We start from the raw sequence: 17,251 nt of genomic DNA on the forward strand, positions 1-17,251 counted from the left end.
ATGGAGGAAGTTTAGAATAGGACAGTTTGGATCCCTGTACCAGCCAGCTGCACCCCACCCCCCCGACCCCCCTAAAAGAGAAACGGTTAGAATAGGATAGGTAGGGGGTTAAATCATAAAGGGCCTTGTATGATATGCTATAGAGCTGTGACTTTAATCTTACAAATATCAGAAAGCTACTCAATCTGATATTGCCTCAATTTGAAAAATATATATTTAAAAATGTGCAAGTGGTTTTCAAGAAGTACAATTTATAAAGGCAATGTCATCCTTAAGGTTCCTCAATGCATCCATAAAACAAGGCAAAAGAATGCTTTAACAGAGCTGGAAGGGCTGCAGGGCCATCTGCTTGGATCTTGGCTCTAAAACCAGAGAGGGAAAGTTCCATGACAAATAGGTTATTTATATACAGTAATTCCTCACAAGATACTTAATTACTTACAAATGGAAAAAGAGTAACTTCACAGAGGAGCAGCTTAGCAGATACCACCATAACCAAGTGATGGAAGTTAGCATGAGAGGACAAACCAACACCTGGGACTCCTGGGGTGCTGACTGAGAACACCACAGCATAACTCTGTGGGAGTCCTCCCAAAAATACATAATCTGAATTTAACCTAACCATGAGAGCACATTAGATAAACCAAGTTGGAGGAGAAAAAGCTGGTCTATATTAAAAAATGTCAGTGTCCTGAAAGACAAAGAAAGATTAAAGAACCATTTTAGATAAAAATATACTAAAGAGACATGGCAATAAAATGCAAAAAATGAGTCAAGATTTTTCTTTTGCTTTAAAGGACACTACTGGGACAATGGATGAATTCAAAATAAGATCTAGAGATTAGATTAGCATTCCTCACACTTTCTAGTCTCAGTATCCCTTTATATTCTCAAAAATTATTCAGGACCCCAAAGAATTTTTGTTCATACATCTATGGGCTACATTAGATATTAAAACTAAGACATTTAAAAATATTTATTGATTCATTAAAAATAACAGTATACCCATGATATGTTAACAAATTATTTATGAGAAATGGCTACAATTCCTAAAACAAACAGAAATTGTGTGTAGATTGGTACTGTTTTACGATTTCGTTAAAGTCTGACTTAGACGACAGATTCTCTTATCTGTTTCTGCATACAATATGTTGCCATGTATTGTTTTGGTTAAAGTATATATGAAAAAAAGTCTTGCCTCGCACAGATACATGGTTGAAAAGGGAAGCATATTTTAATAGCCCTTTCAGATAATTGTGGATATTCTTTGATATTATACCAAAACTTCACAAGTAGTAGTTTCTTTTTGGGGGGCTGGCTGGTACAGGGATCCAAACCCTTGACCTTGTTGTTATAATACCACACGGTAACTAACTGAGCTAACCGGCCAGCCCACAAGTGGTAGTTTCTTAAAGATTAGTTGTAATGTGGAATATGAAGCCATATCAATGAACTTTTTGTATTCTGTCCATTTGTAAAAGTTCTTGTTTTCTAAGAAACACATATTGAAGTATTTAGGGGTAAGGGACACATATCTGCACTCTCAGTTCAGGAAAAAAGCCCATATATAATAACGTATATACATATGTATGTGTGTATATTAAATATAAATACATAATCAGAAAGGGACAGATGGACACAGAGGCAAAGAGACAGAAAGTAAATGTGGTAAAATGTTATCCATTTTGAAAATCCTGGTGAAATATATATAGGAACTCTTACTACTATTCTTGCAACTTTTCTCTAACTCTGAAATTGTATCAAAATAAATAAAAATAAAAATAAAAAAATCTCACCAGAAACTAATCAGCTTTTACTCCTTCAAATAGCTTATGTCTCAATAGGCAAACCTGACTTATGGGTCGGGCTCATCTTATTTTTTTCCCATGCCATAGAAACCAGGTCACTGCCAATTGTCATATTTCTTTACATCTTGTTATAAAATTATGATTTAAAATGGGTTTATAAGACATATGCATCAAAATTACCTGGCGTGTTTGTTAAAACCTGCAGATTCCCATGCTCACCTCAGACCTATTGAATGAGAACCTCTCCTCCTGTAATTTTCTAGATTTAATAAAGTTCTAGTAAAAATGGGAAGGCTCAGGATTAGAAATTCTGCATTTAACTGCTTGGTAGATACTGAAATGTATCATCTTCTCTCTTAATCCTTTACCCCTCCTCAGGCAAGCCTCAGAGGTCTAGACAGATTTGCCAGGGTGAGACTAACACAGAGATAATTACTGTGTGGAGCTCAGAAAGCCCCAAGTTCTGTTAGGTATGGGGGAACTTTTCTGGTCTTACTGAAGTAAACTTTTAGTTGAGAAAGTTAAGGGAAGAGGTTTTTAGGAAATTACAGACTAAGGAAGATATATGAGGGTACTTCAAAAAGTTCACGGAAAGATTTGTATTATCATTGCAGTGGATTGAATTATGTCCCCCCAAAACTCATTGAAGCTTGAATTGTGTCCCCCAAGTTTTATGTATTAGAAACTTAGCCCCCACTGTGACTGTAAAGAGGGTGGGAAATCCTATTATGGTAATTGAAAGGTGGAGCCCTTAAGGAGTGATTGGATTGTAGGACCATGCCTAGTGAATGGATTAAAAATGGTGGTCAGGGGTGTGGCTCTGAGGGCTTTAAAGGGAGAGTCTGTCTCTCTCGCTTTCACTGCTTCCACCATCTTGCAATGTGAGACCCCTGGGTCACTGTCACCACCACCAGATGGACTTTGGACTTCTCAGCCTCAGAAACTGTAAGCAATAAATTTCGTTTTCTTTATAAATCACCCAGTTCCAGGTATTGTTTTATAAGCAACAAGAACAGACTAATACAATCCTTTAATTCCATTTCTCCATGAGCTTTTTGAAGTACTCTCATATCCTGACAATAACAATGGCCCCACCACTGGGAAGGCTGGCTTTGCAGCTTCCTTGTAACTGTTCTGGTTCAGGATGCAGATAGGTCTTTGTACCTGTCTCTATAGTGGGCCAGAGAAGCTAATGAGATAAAATGAGGGCTTTCCTTTTCACAAAGTGGAATTCAACTTCCCTAAACTTCCCAGCTACTGGCTGCCTGGTTATCTCATTTGGTTAGAGCATGGTGCTGATAATACCAAGGTCCCAGGTTTAATCTGTGTACTGGCCAGCCATCAAAAAAAGCTTTCTAGCACCAGTCTTATTCTGGTTTCTATACAGAGTTACTAAAGATGACCTGATGGCCTACTATATTTGCTTTTAACTTTTGCTTTCATTGCAGAACACTTTAGAAGTTCTGCAACATGGTTTTACAGGTTGAATTGTAGCCCCTCCAAAAAGACATAGTGAAGGCCTAACCTGTGGTACCAGTGATATGACCTTAGTTAGGAATAGATTCTTTGCAGACATAATCAAATTAAGATGAGGTCATTTGGGTGAATCCAAATCCATTATGACTGGTGTCCTTTTAAGAAGACAGAGGCACACAGAGAGAATGTCATGTGATGAAGAGGCAGAGACAGGGCCTATGTGGCTGCAAGCAAAGGAACATCAGACATCGACAGCCACCACAAGGTAGGAAGAGGCAAGGAGGTATTCTACACAGTCTCAGAGGAGCATGGCCCTGCCAACACCTTGATTTTGAACTTGTAGCCTCCAGACTGTGAGAGAGTCAATTTCTGTTCTATTTTTTTTTTTTTTTTTAAAGATGACCGGTAAGGGGATCTTAACCCTTGACTTGGTGTTGTCAGCACCACGCTCACCCAGTGAGCTAACCGGTCATCCCTATATGGGATCCAAACCCGTGCCCTTGGTGTTATCAGCACCACACTCTCCCGAGTGAGCCACAGGCCAGCCCCTCAATTTCTGTTCTAAGCCATGCAGTTTGGGGTACTTTGTTATGGCAGTCCTAGAACACTAATGTACATGGCAAACCCTAGCAGTTTTTCCTTTTGTTTTTTTTTTTTAAGTTACTCAGCATACCATTTATTCCACTTTTTCCTGAGGAAACTGAACTCTCATCTTCTTGGCTCTCATCTGGAAGAGAAGGAACTGTTGTAGTTGTTCTGAGATCCTCGTTTTCCTGCTTTTCTTGATTCTGGAATTCAGTGAGATCACTTATTTTTATCTCTGAATAATCCTGCTACAAATTTTAAAAGAAAATAACTTATTTAGATAAATAAGTAATCACTGCCTTTCAAAGATAGGTACCAAAATGAGGGGAAAAGGAGTTAAAGGAAGAAAAGTAAGAGAATAAGACTTCTGAGTAGTGGATTTGGTTCTCTGCCTCACCAAGTGTCATGAGAATGTGAATTTGGGAACAGGAGATACAAGGGAATCTTGCAAGACATAAAAGAAATGGCAAGATTTGTTCTCTTAGGAATGATAAACTAACACTAAGAGACCTAGACAATTTACTTAACCAGGGACTATATGAAACTAGAAAATAAAAATTAGGACCATGTCTGGTAAATGTTACATTTGCATGAAAGGATAAGATAGAAGAACAAAATCAGAGTCTATGCAAAGCAAGTGAGGGAAGCCTCTAGCTAATCACATGACCATGCTGCGGAAAGACTAACTACAAAGTGACCATCAGGCTAGGGGAAAGTTAGGAAAGAAAATTAAAAAAAACCAAAACCATACTGTTGCTTTTTCTTTACTATACCTCACTTAAGTGAACAGTTAATGAATGTTCATATTTATTCAATAAATATTTAATTTGCACTTATAGTTTTTCCTGAGTGCCAGGCCCGGGGGTGCAATGATGAATAGCCCAGACCTGGGTATGTGCTTTCAAGGAGCTTACTGCACACAGGGCATCTACCACCAGCTGGTGTCATAGGAAATCAAAAAAGAAAGTTCCCTAAGAATATGACAGTTTTGACACAGATGGTGGCTGATTTTCAGTTTGTCCACTTGCATTTACCTGGGAGTCAGGGTTCTCATGGACTGCCTTGTGCCTTCTCCTCGTTTTGGTGACATGGCTAACCAGCTCTCTCTCAGCTTGTTCCTGGCTGCTAATCTGTATCTCATTCTCATCACAAGAGGATGCAGAAGTCTGACTTTCATTCTGAAAAGAGAGACATATTAATCTGCCATGGCCTATGTATAGTTATAATGCTCAGGAAGAATCAGAATTTAAACTGAATAAAAAACACATTACATATGCAAAAGATAATTTCTTAAATTCTCTAGCACTAAATTATAGGCAAGGACAAGAATTATAGAGTATCTTAAAAGAAATAATTACATTTAACAACCTAACCTAATAATCTAGGCTGGAAAAGCATTCAAAGTTACCTTAGTGGGAACAAATAAGCAAATTATAAAAAAGTGCATTAAGGGCCGAGCCCGTGGCACACTCGGGAGAGTGTGGCGCTGGGAGTGCATGGTGACGCTCCCGCCGCAGGTTCGGATCCTATATAGGAATGGCCAGTGCACTCACTGGCTGAGTACCGGTCACGAAAAAGACAAAAATAAAATAAATAAATAAATGAAATGAAAATAAAAAATAAAAAAATAAAAAAATGCATTAAATTATTGGATATATACTATGTGCCAGGCACTATGTCATAAGCTAATAATTATAACGAATATTACAACTTTACTGGGCTAAGTATTTACATGAATTATCTCATTTATTCCTCAAAGCCTATGAGACAGGTACTGACATTATCCCCCAGTTCACAAATGGGAAACCAAAGCTTAGAGAATCCAAAGTAACTTATCAAAGGTAAAAATTAAGGAATAAGGTGAGATGTATTTGCATGATCGTAAACTAAAAGTAAAAATCTATAAAATAGAAACAGTATGGTCAGGTACTAGAACATCCAAAATCTGTTTATATAAGAAATCATTGTATGATAATGGTTGCACTTAATATTAGTGGAGGAATGTTGGATTCATTATTCAACACATGATGCTAAGAAAACTCATTAACTATAAACTAATTAACTATGTTTTTTATACTTTTGGTCATTCTTTCACACCAAAATGAAATCGGGACGAATTAAAGATTTAAATGTAAAAAAGTGAAACTATAAAAGCATTAGAAAAAAAAGTGAATATATTATCATGAGTGTGAGAAAGGGCTTATTAAGCATGTTAACTTACCTAGAACTACAAAAGATAGGCTTAATTTGATTTTAGTGTTTTTGTATTTTTTATAAGTAAATTCTAATTTTCTTTTCTTTTTCTTTTTTTTAAAAGATGACTGGTAAGGGGATCTTAACCCTTGCCTTGGTGCTGTCAGAACCACGCTCTCCCAAGTAAGCTAACTGGCCATCCCTATATAGGGATCCAAACCCTTGGCTTTGGTGTTATCAGCACCATACTCTCTCAAGAGAGCCACGGGCTGGCCCCTAGTAAATTCTAATTTTCTTAAATAAACTAATACATACATGAGGCTAAAAAAAATTCAAATACTAAAGAAGATATAATGAAAAGCAATTGGGTCTCTGCCCGCTGTTGCTATTTTTAAGGCCTAAGTTCAGGTGTTTACTTATGTATCACTAGTGATTTGCTGCTGGGATATTCGTATTTTCAATAGCTATTTTTAGTGCCTACCATCTGCTAAAATTTAGTTTATTTGTACTCTCATTTCACTGTCTTCTTTCTAATAGAATTATACCACTGTAGACACTCTGTTAGTTACCATTGCAGTTTTAAATATATCTTTAAATCTTGTTCCACAAATACAGGCAATATACTGTAAATCACAGATATTAGCATCCTTATATGTTCCCTCATCTCTTGTCCTCTTACTTGTCAACTTCTGTCATCTGTTTTCTTTAAGTATCAAAGCTGATAACATTTATAGTCTGTTATGTAACTTTAATTGACTCATCTGTGCCTTGTCTACCTAGCGTGAATCAAAAAGTTATTGTAAGGCTTTTTTTTTTTTTTTTTTTTAAGACTTCAGTTGTTTTCTATATTATCTCCATTTCCTTTAGTGTTATCTTTTTTCTTTTTATTTATCTTAATCTCTCCCAGGCTACAGGCTTTCCTCAAACATCTGGTGATTGTTTGTATATTTATATTTAATAGTAAAGCAAGAAAAACCTCATTATGACCTTGAGTGTGTGGAAGGGGCTTGTTATCTAGTTAGGTTCCTTCCTTTGGTGGGGGGCTGGCCATTGTGCTGGGGAATCCTTAAATGCCCAAGGCAGAGGCTTTTGCTTGACAACTATTTAATTTCCTTACAGAGAAACCTTCCACTATTTTAGAGGGTAGGAGACACCTAGTAAGGGATAGACTAGGGGATAGACTGCTTTGTATCCTGACTTTTCAGTCCATTTCACTATGATACCTGGACCCTGTCCCCTGATAGCCTATTTGGTTGGAGTTTGGTGAGGCCTGTACATCAGTAGCTTTTAAAAAGTTTCCCAAATGATTCTCCCATACATTCTGGGTTGAGAACCAGAATATAAAATAAGTGTATTGGGAGTAAAAAAATAAAGAAGCTTAAAGAATGAAAGGCTTTAGACAGAAGTGAAGTAGTACAGAAGTGAAATAGTTCCAAGAGATGTAAGGTCCAGAATATGCCCAAAGAAGTGGATGGCTGATGACGGGTAAAAATAAAGGTCACTAGAGTTAAGGAACAAGGAGGCCAGGATAGTAAGAAAAGATATCCAGGTGGACCTTTGAACTCACCCAAAATAAGGTCAGAACAATGAAGACAATGAGACAGGAAACACTAAAAACACTAAGCGCTAGGAGGCCAGCAGATGAGAGATAAGAATAGGTGAGCATAAATTTCAAAGGAACAAGGATTTTTATATGAAAGTAGAAAGATGTTATTTGAATCCCACTTCCCAACTCCCTAGATAGTAATGAGGAAGAGAGTAAAAAGAAAGAAGAAACTGTTTCCCCTACAGAAGTGGTACCCTTGGTTTACACATATTGCTGGAATATAAAGACACTTTTAAAGTACAGTTGGCCCTCCATATCTGTGGATTCAACCAATTAAGGATTGAATATATTTGGAAAAAAGAATTGCATCTATACTCAACATGTACAGACTTTTTCTTGTCATTATTCCTTAAACAATACGGTGTAACAACTATTTATATAATATTTACATTGTATTAGTTATTATAAGTAATCTAGAGATGATTTATAGTATGTGGGTGGATGTGCACAGGTTATATGCAAATTCACCATTTTCTATGAGAGACTTGAGCATCTGTGGATTTTGGTATCCATGGAAGTGTAGGGGGGTCCTGGAAGCAATCTCCCCCAGATACCAAGGGATGACTCTACTTACCACTCCACCCCTGTCCCCATATTAGCACAGTATAGGACATGTCCTGTACCTGTTAGCATGATTCCCAGGGATGTCTTTCCCATGCATTTTAAGCATGGTATGTTAGTCTGGGAATTTGACAATGATCAGGGAGCAGTGTGTTCATTCCTGAATGTACCAGGATATACCCTGTAACAGACTTGTCTAAATCTAAGACTGAAGAGGCACACCTGGTTCAGATGAGGGAATCACCACCACACAGCCAAACAAACCTATATTCGGAGCTCTCCCAACTCATAGTTAAGGCTGATCTGCAATAGAAGAATTAGGCTTCCAGAATGTCCAGTATCACCTTCACTCAAATATAACGCACAACTGTACTCCTCAGGTTTGGAAGCTTACACATCTGTCTATTCTAGGTAACATTAGTGATCTCTGCCATATATTTGGACCGTACTGACTTGCTTCTGTATGCTTAGATAAACAAACTTTGATTTATCCAAGGATTATCTATATCAGGTTTTTTCACACATTTAAGCTCATTATTAATAGATTCACCATTTAGGAATCCTATATCTGACTGAATTTTGACTATTATCCTGCTCTTGTAAAAATTTTCCAAAATGGAATGGTCTGAGATGTTGAATTTGAAGTATTAACAGATCAAGTTTAATTTAGTCTATTAATTAGTACCCAAAGTAAAATCTTGATTTCAGATGGCACTAAAATCATGTATCCTTAACCAATAACCATTTAAAAAAAAAAAAAAAGGATAATGATTTAGTTGATGTAGAAACTTTTAAAACTGGAATTCAATATTAATCCTTTTTTGTTATCTATTTTCAGCTAATTAAAACCTTGAATCAGAGAAAATTGGATATTGAAAGTTTTGAAATATTTATAAATTAAAATACAGAGTTATAGATTATTAGGTGGAGAGGAGGAAATTAGATTTTTAGTTGTTTGTATTTACCTTCATTTCCAGATACATTACTGATCACTCCAAGGCCCAGTCCTTAAGCCCTTTCAACATTTTCCTCTATTTCAAGTTAAGAATCTGGCCTATGAAACACTCATTTGATCCTTTTATCAAAAAGGTTTGGGGCTGGCTGGTTACCTCACTTGGGAGAGTAACAGCTCACTTGCTGGTAACACCAAGGTCATGGTTTGGATCCAGTAATGGCTAACCACCAAAAATAAAAAAACAAAAAGGTTTGGAGTGGGTCTGATGCAGCCATAACAACCCCTCCCATTAGATATGGTTTACAGCTTACAAGTCACTTTCACAATCTCTGCTTCATTTGATTCGCACAATACTCAATTCATTAAAGCAGGTAATACTATAAAGAAGAGGAGTTTGAGTTTTTCAAGGCCACAAAGAAAGAAATGAGAGCTGCTACTTAACCTGGGTCTTTCTGGTTCAAATTCAGTTCCTTCCCTACTCATTTCATTGCTGTCTCTCAACATTTGGCAACTAGTACTTAATCTTTGCATTTGTATGAGAACATCTTATTCAACAGATTACTTGTCATAAGGCAGTTTCACCATTCATAACAAATAGTTGTTATGAAAGGATTCATTCCTTGGCACTAATACCAATAATTATCTCTTTGGTAATAAATAGCATGTCTTAAATGATCACTAATTGTGTGTTAATTGCTTATTAACTAAATATAATTGTTTTGCTAGCAAATAGGTGAGGATGAAAAACATTACTCACCTGATTCTCATTTTCTTTTCTTGCTTCGTGTTTAAGGTGGGCTTTCAGGGCTTTTAACAACTTGTCTGCCTGCAAAAAAGTCCTTACCATTAGAGCCAAAAATCAAATAAGCAAGAACGATACGTTGAACATTTTCTGCTATTCTTAAATTCATCAACTGTATTCTGGCCAGACTGTAGGACTAGAACTATTGCCTAGATAGAATTTGTCCCTAACCTCAGGGATTTCACAGCTGAGCAGGAAAGTCAGACAAGGAAAGAGGCAATTGCAATACAGTGAGGTAAGTGTCCACTCAAGGAAGTTCAGGCTGTCATGAGAAAACACAGGTGAATTTGGCCAAACTTTGGACTGCTAGGGTAGCATTCAGAAGGTAACTGGACAGGCCAGTTCTCAGATAAAGATGTGATGGCTTTAGCTGCTGAGATCTGCAAGGTGAAGAGGAGAAAGTTGGGCATAGAGAAAAGGATAGAGAAAGCATGGGAAAGCAACAACGAGAGTGGAGCTTGAAGAACTTTAGTTCAGTGTGGCTGGAGCATGGAGCTGTTGGAGAGGATGCTGAGAGATAATGTTGGGAAAATGTGCAGGAGCCTGATCTTGCCAGGTCCTGTAAACCTCGTAAGAATATGAACTTTCTTCTTTTCTGTTTTCTAACTCAACAATCATTGAAAAAGAATATGAACTTTATCCTCAGGGCAAAGGACAGTCTGAAGATATTGCAGCAGAGCAATGGGCAACCAATTTTGCATTACTCAGAATACTCACTCTGGTTGCACAATGTGCAGGATGCATTTGATGGGGATAAGACTGAAGTAAGGGAAACAGCTGTTGTAGGAAACTGGAGATGTTTTGGCCTGAATCACACCACAGCCAGGCTAAAGCAGTAAGGATGGAGTCAAAACCTTCACAGGAAGTAAAATCAGTACAATGGGAGTTAAAGAATAGGGAAACTTTGTTATGCTAGGTTTCTGGCTTGGGCAGCTGGTGGTGTGTGGTGAGGGTCCCTAAGATGGGGAATACAAAAGGCATGGCTGGACTTGGGAGGATGGTTACAGGTCCCTGGAGGGGAGGGAACTCTTAGCTTCTCTTCCCACCCTAGAAAATCTTCCCTTCTTATTCTTTCCTGAAAGAGGAATACTAATCTGACTGGTTACATTTTCTTGTGCTTTAAAAGGTCTAGTATATTTGTTGGGTTCTCTTTTCTTCCTCTTCCACTCAGCCATGCAGTTGAGGGCCAGAGACTTCCTCCTCAAGGTGGGCCCAGTTACAGGCTTGGCTCTCTTATCATTCCATTTATCGTTGACCATGTGTCCAGTAGAGAATAGCAGAGATACTGAAATTTGGTTTGGGCTTTAGGGGACAGGAGAGGTCTTGCTCAGGGTGTGAGCTGAAGCCACATCCTCCAACCCACTTTATTAGAATGCTCTGCACCATTATTAGCACCATCCCAGATAGTAATAAAGTGATATCTTATTTTCTACTTGTTGTTCCTTGAACCTCTCTTGGGGTCTTCTCTGGGAAGAGGATGATTGGCAGGGGTAGGGCAGATTAGGCATTCTTGATTGTTCCTACTCTAACACCTTTTTTTTTTTTAATAGTAACTTTTAAAATAAATTGACCCGTAATAATTGTACATATTTATGGAATACAGAGTGATATTCTGATACATGTATACAATGTGTAATGATCAAATCAAGAAGGTAATTAGCATATCCACCACTGCAAACATTTATCATTTGTTTGTGTTGAAACATTCAAACTCTTTTCTAGCCATATGGAAATATACAATAGGGTAGCTGAGTTGGTTAGAGCATGGTGCTGATAACACTAAAGTCTAGCATTCAATCCCTGTACCAGCCAGCCACCCACCCACACACACACACACACACACACACACACACACACACACACACACACACACACACACACACACAACCCAAAATAAATTATTAAGTATAGTCACCTAGCACTATTATAGAACACCAGAACTTATTCTTCCTATCTAACACCTTAACATACTATCAAAACCTCACCCAACAGGCAATAATGATGAAGTGAGGTGCCTGTGGCAGAGCTGAGTATAGACATCTAGCAGGTTGAGTGATACGAGGTGATGCTCAAGAGCTGTGCTGAAGGCATAGATGTTAAGTTATCAGCATGTATTCACGCATTTCTTCAACAAGCATTTACTGTGCTGGGCACTGTTCCAGGCACTAGAGAGACAGTGGTGAACAAAACAGACAAGGTCTGTGCCCTCCAGGAAATTCTAGCAGTGGACTAGTAGGGAAATAACCTATTAACCAAATAAAGTAGGAAAAAATGATAAGACATCAGGCACTATGAAGCAAAAATAGAGCTGGCGACTGGGTGGGGGTGCAACCTGAATTTAGGATGGTGAGGAAAGGCCTCTTAGAGGTGATGAGGTGAGCTGAGATGCAAATGAGGGAAGAGGCAGCAGGTGAAGCTGTGGGGAAGAGCATTCCAAGAAGAGAGAACACCAAGCACAGAGGTCCTGACATGGATGGATAAGCCTGAAGGACAGAAAGAAGCCAGTGTGGCAGGAACGTGGGGAACACTGGGGTGAGTGGAGGACAGGGAAATCAGAAAGGCAAACAGAGGCTGGATTGAGCAGAGTTACACAGCGAGGAGTGTGGATTTCTTCTCTGCAACCCGTTATTAGAAAAAATGTCAGGCCTATAGAAAACTCAGAATAGTGTAATAAACACTCATACTCCTCACCTAGATTCAAAAATCATAGAGATTGTCTCATATTTGCTTTCTTTCTGTATTAATATATATATATTTTTGGCAGTTGGCCAATACAGGGCTCCGAACTCGTGACCTTGGTGTTATCAGCATCACTCTCTAACCAAGTGAGCTAACTGGCCAGCCCTAATATATATTTCTTTCCAAATTTAAAAGTAAGTTTCAGAGATTGTGATACTTTACCACTAAAAACATGAGCCATAACTCCTAAAAATAAGAGGATATTTTCGTACATAACATCTAATGCATTATTATACCTAGGAAAAGCAGTAATTTCCTAATATCATCTAATACATAGCTCCTAATTAAATTTCCTTGATTGTCTCCAATTTTAGATGTTTTCCATTTTAAGAAAATTTCCCTCCAAATCAGGCTCAAGCCAAATTTCTCTTATTACATTGGGAAGAGTTTAGATTTTATTTTAGATGTGAGGGATGTCACTGGAGGGCACTGAGCAGACAAATGACACATTCTAAGTTTCAAATATCACCCCAACTACCAAGAGAATACTACTGTGAAACAAGAGTAATGGCAGGAAGCCCAGTAGAGAGACTGAGGCAGTGGTCAAGAGATGAGGATGCTGTGGCCCAGGTTTGCAGCACTGGAGGTGGTACCCAGAAATCACATTTCAGGTGTACTCAGGAAGTGCTGACAAGGATGGGTGGGGGTGGGCTATGAAGGGAGGAATCAAGGGCGATCTAAGATGGGCCCCAACCACTAAGACATGGAGGAGACAGTCAATGTTTGGAAGTGATCATGCTGTTGAATATGCACTTAAATACACCAGTCAGCAGCTCAGGGAAAAGGTCCTACTAGAGAAGCGGATTTGGGAAGCATTAGCTTCTAGATGAATTTAAAGTTAGGTAAATGGATAAGATCACCAAGGGAGAAGGCACAGTTAGAGGAAACAAGGCCAAAGAGAGAACTGTGGGCACTCCACATTTAGAGATCTGGCAGAGGAAGAACCAGCTAAGGAGACTAGAAAGGAGTGCTAGTAAGGTAGAAGAAAATGAAATATCAAAGAAGATGAGGGAAAAAAAATGGTTTGAGATGAGGGGAGTGTTCAATTCTGCCAAATGCTGCTGATAGAAAGGGGTGAGGATAGAGGTGGACCACAAGCTTTGTAAGATGGTGGCCTTGAATAAGAGTAATTTCAGTAGAAAAGAACAGAAATGCGGCAGTAGATGGGAGGAGGGCACGACATTAGGAAAGGATATTTCTTTTTCTTTAAAGTGGGTGATACTAAAATATGGTTGCATGCATTATGGCAATGAGTCAGCAGAGTGGGAGAGATGATGCAGGAAAGAGGATCTAATTGCAGGAGTCTAGTCTTCTGTGGTCCTAGGGGAGGTGAGAGGGTCAGAGATCCTCAGCATGAATGGAAAGGTTGCCCTAGAATAGAGCCTTTTACTATAATATGCAGAAAGGCAGAGCATGTGGCCACAGGTGCAGGCCAGCTGGAGGGTTTGGTGGTGGAAAGATGAGGTAATTCGCAGCTGATTACATCTATTTTCCCATGAGCTATGAGGAACAGTCATCAGGGAGGGGCAGGGAGCTAATTTGAGGTGAGAAGATAGGAAATAATTGTCTTCAAAAGTGGGAAAGTTGGGCTGGCTGGTTACCTAACTTGGTAGCGTGTGGTACTGATGATACCAAGGTCAAGGGTTCAGATTCCCTACTAGCCAGCCACCAAAAAAAAAAAAAGTGGGAAAGTTAATGATACAAAAAAGTATAAGAGGATCAAATGCCCATTTTAAGATTTAGAGTCATAAATTTAAAGTAAGTTCAGTCAATAAGGTTAGGTGATTTTCTCCAGCCAGGATCAGGTATAGGCAAGGACTAAGCACATAACTGGGTTTATCTATTTATTTTGGCAGACTGGCTGGTATGGGGATCTGAACCCATAAACTTCTAGGTGTTACAAGGCTGTGCTCTAACCAACTGAGCTAAATGGCCAGCCCTTATAGTTGGGCTTAATCAGGCTTGGGCTTTGCCAGGTGAGTATAGGGAGGTGCAAGGAATTGGAAATAGTCCCAGTCTTTGTAATCTAAGCTTGCAAGAAGGGAAATGAGGGCATGAATGAGAAGAGAAAAGAACCAGTGGCGACACAATAAATATTAGTAACTGACTCCATTTTGCTTTACCATTAAGAGAAATACCTCAAAAGAAAGAGCTAATATTTCCTCTTCTTCATTTATTTTTAATAACATACTGGTGGAATTTATTTAAATCAAATTCTGTTAAGTTTTAATCAAATCTTGATAATTTCTTAGAACAATTTATTAATTTTTTTTTTTTTGGCAATGTACTTAGAATTTAAAAAGTTAATTGATTTAATGAGCTCCTGGGGTATACCAACAGTAGATAATTAAACATCCTATTATGGAAAATTTCAAACACACACAAAAGTAGAGAGAATGGTATAATGAACCCCTATATATTTATCGCCAGTTTCAATAATTATCAACATTCTGCTGTTCTTACTTCATCTGGTTCCCCCCTCTTTTTCCTGGAGCATTTTACATTACAGGCATCATGACATTTCACCTTTACTAAGAGATAAAGATAACCTTTACTAAGAGATAAAGTTTTTATTTATTTATTTATTTTTTGTCTGTTTCGTGACCGGTACTCAGCCAGTGAGTGCACCGGCCATTCCTATATAGGATCCGAACCCGCGGCGGGAGCGTCGCCGCGCTCCCAGTGCCGCACTCTCCCGAGTGCGCCACGAGCTCGGCCCTAAAGTTTTTTTTAAAGGAATCATAACCACAATACCATTATCACACCGAACAAAATAAAAATAATACCTTAACATAACAATATCTAGCCCAAGTTTAATTTTCCTGAGTAGTCTCCAAAGTGTTTTTTTACAGTTGGTTATAAAAGCCTTGTATGGTCAAATCTGTCTAGGATATAGTACATTCTAACAAGTATTTATTGACACCTACTATGTACCAGATTTTTTGTGCTAGGCATGCAATGGGGTCTATAGTAACAAGAAATACTTTATTACACCATCTTTATAAAAACAGTAATTAGGGGCTGGCCAGTTAGCTCAGTTGGTTGGAGCATGGTGCTGATAACACCAAGGTCAAGGGTGTTGACCCTTGTACTGGCTAGCCGCCAAAAAAACCAAAAAACAAAAACTAACATTATACTAAAAACAGTAATTGGCTACCCCAGATCAGGACTTTCAGAAAAAGATCTAACTTGCAGTAGCTGTTCAGAGATTCCAATTGTTTTGGGGCCTTAATGTTAGCCAAAGCTCGGAACCCAGGTGAGAAGCTCCCCTTAACTTTCTTGTCAAGTGAACTACCTTCTGGTGCATTATTCTAGCACTGCCAAGAAGCAGTTGTAAATAATAGTCCTGAATGACTATTAAGCATTTCCTACATAAAATGTAATGCACTTAGTGCTGTAAAGACTTCCAAAGTAGATGGATAAATCCCTGTTCAAGGAACTTAACTTTTAGTAGAGAACATAACATACATATACAGATAACCAGATTGGAAGGTGGAACCTGGCAAGTTCTCAAAGAGAGTACTATACTTGAAAATAAACTGATTTAAAAGCATTGGGTTGGTGGACCTGTGGCCAAGGGAATGAAGAGGGGACCAGGTGCCAAGTCAGTGATACAAAGATGAGCAGCTGACACAAAGATGGGCAAAGGTGCCAAGTAAGTGTTCAGGGGATGCAGCCTTGGATAAAGATTCCAGCTAGCAGCAAAAAGCCCGAGGGATTTATGCTAAGAAATTAAAGTTATATTCATGAAGTATTGAGGAGCCATTAAACACTACAGCCCAGAAATATCTCCAAAAACACTTCTTTATCATTCAGCCCCAACGGGTACCTGAATCCTGATTATTTTGTTTAAACTATTTAAAAATACTTACGATGACTGATTTAGGCATTCATTCAGTGTAAATATCACAGCCTGCTGTACAAACCTCCAGAGTATACATTAGTATTATGCGGAAAATCTCAACTAGCATATATAAAACCCCAATCCCATGTTGAATCCCCACATTTTCTCCCAACATCTTGCAGCTTGGAGTCAAAGACCTTACCGGTTTTAAAAGAGAACACCACCACAATAGCGATCAGTAAATGAACGATCATACTAGATCAGGGCTGAGTTATCCACGGGAGTGGTTCCCTAAAAGTCATTCTTTCTGCCAGGTCCTCCAATAAAGCAAGAGATTATGGGCACTATTACAATTTACAGAAGCGTTACTGTTAGGAGTTTCCAAAAGCCGAGCCTATTATTTCTTCAACTGTCTAACAATTAACTGCAATTAATGTATTAGACACAGCATTCCTTGGACTTTCTGGTCCTGCGTTTCCTAATTGATGCCCTGGGAAGTATCAAGGTACTTCCAATAAAATTAAACCAAACCAACCCTTTTGGAGCAGAGGCATATGTGAACCCCCAGAAAAATTAACCTCAAAATGAGGTGAAAACTATGGCTTCTATTCCGTTTCGCACAGTTCTAACTGGGACCACCGTGAACAACATCTACCGTCTCAGGGGCGAGGCAGCTGCCTCA

General features: G+C 38.5%; 1 protein-coding gene across 6 annotated transcripts in view; it reads right to left on the reverse strand.

Annotated features, from left to right (window-relative positions):
• The window catches only part of NUSAP1 (nucleolar and spindle associated protein 1), a 70,985-nt gene that overhangs the window by 17,914 nt on the left and 35,820 nt on the right, over positions 1–17,251 (reverse strand). For 4 of the 6 annotated variants that reach the window (XM_063089677.1, XM_063089676.1, XM_063089680.1 and 1 more), the window contains 3 exons: positions 9,942–10,010; positions 4,904–5,047; positions 3,958–4,117 (listed from right to left, as the gene is read on the reverse strand). In XM_063089677.1, the coding sequence (XP_062945747.1) occupies positions 3,958–4,117; positions 4,904–5,047; positions 9,942–10,010 (373 nt within the window). The remainder of the gene's footprint in view (positions 1–3,957; positions 4,118–4,903; positions 5,048–9,941; positions 10,011–17,251) is intronic. The other 2 variants (XM_063089678.1, XM_063089679.1) reach the window with 2 other exon arrangements.

Source organism: Cynocephalus volans, chromosome 3 (genome assembly GCF_027409185.1).
Source record: "Cynocephalus volans isolate mCynVol1 chromosome 3, mCynVol1.pri, whole genome shotgun sequence".
Lineage (NCBI taxonomy): Eukaryota > Metazoa > Chordata > Mammalia > Dermoptera > Cynocephalidae > Cynocephalus > Cynocephalus volans.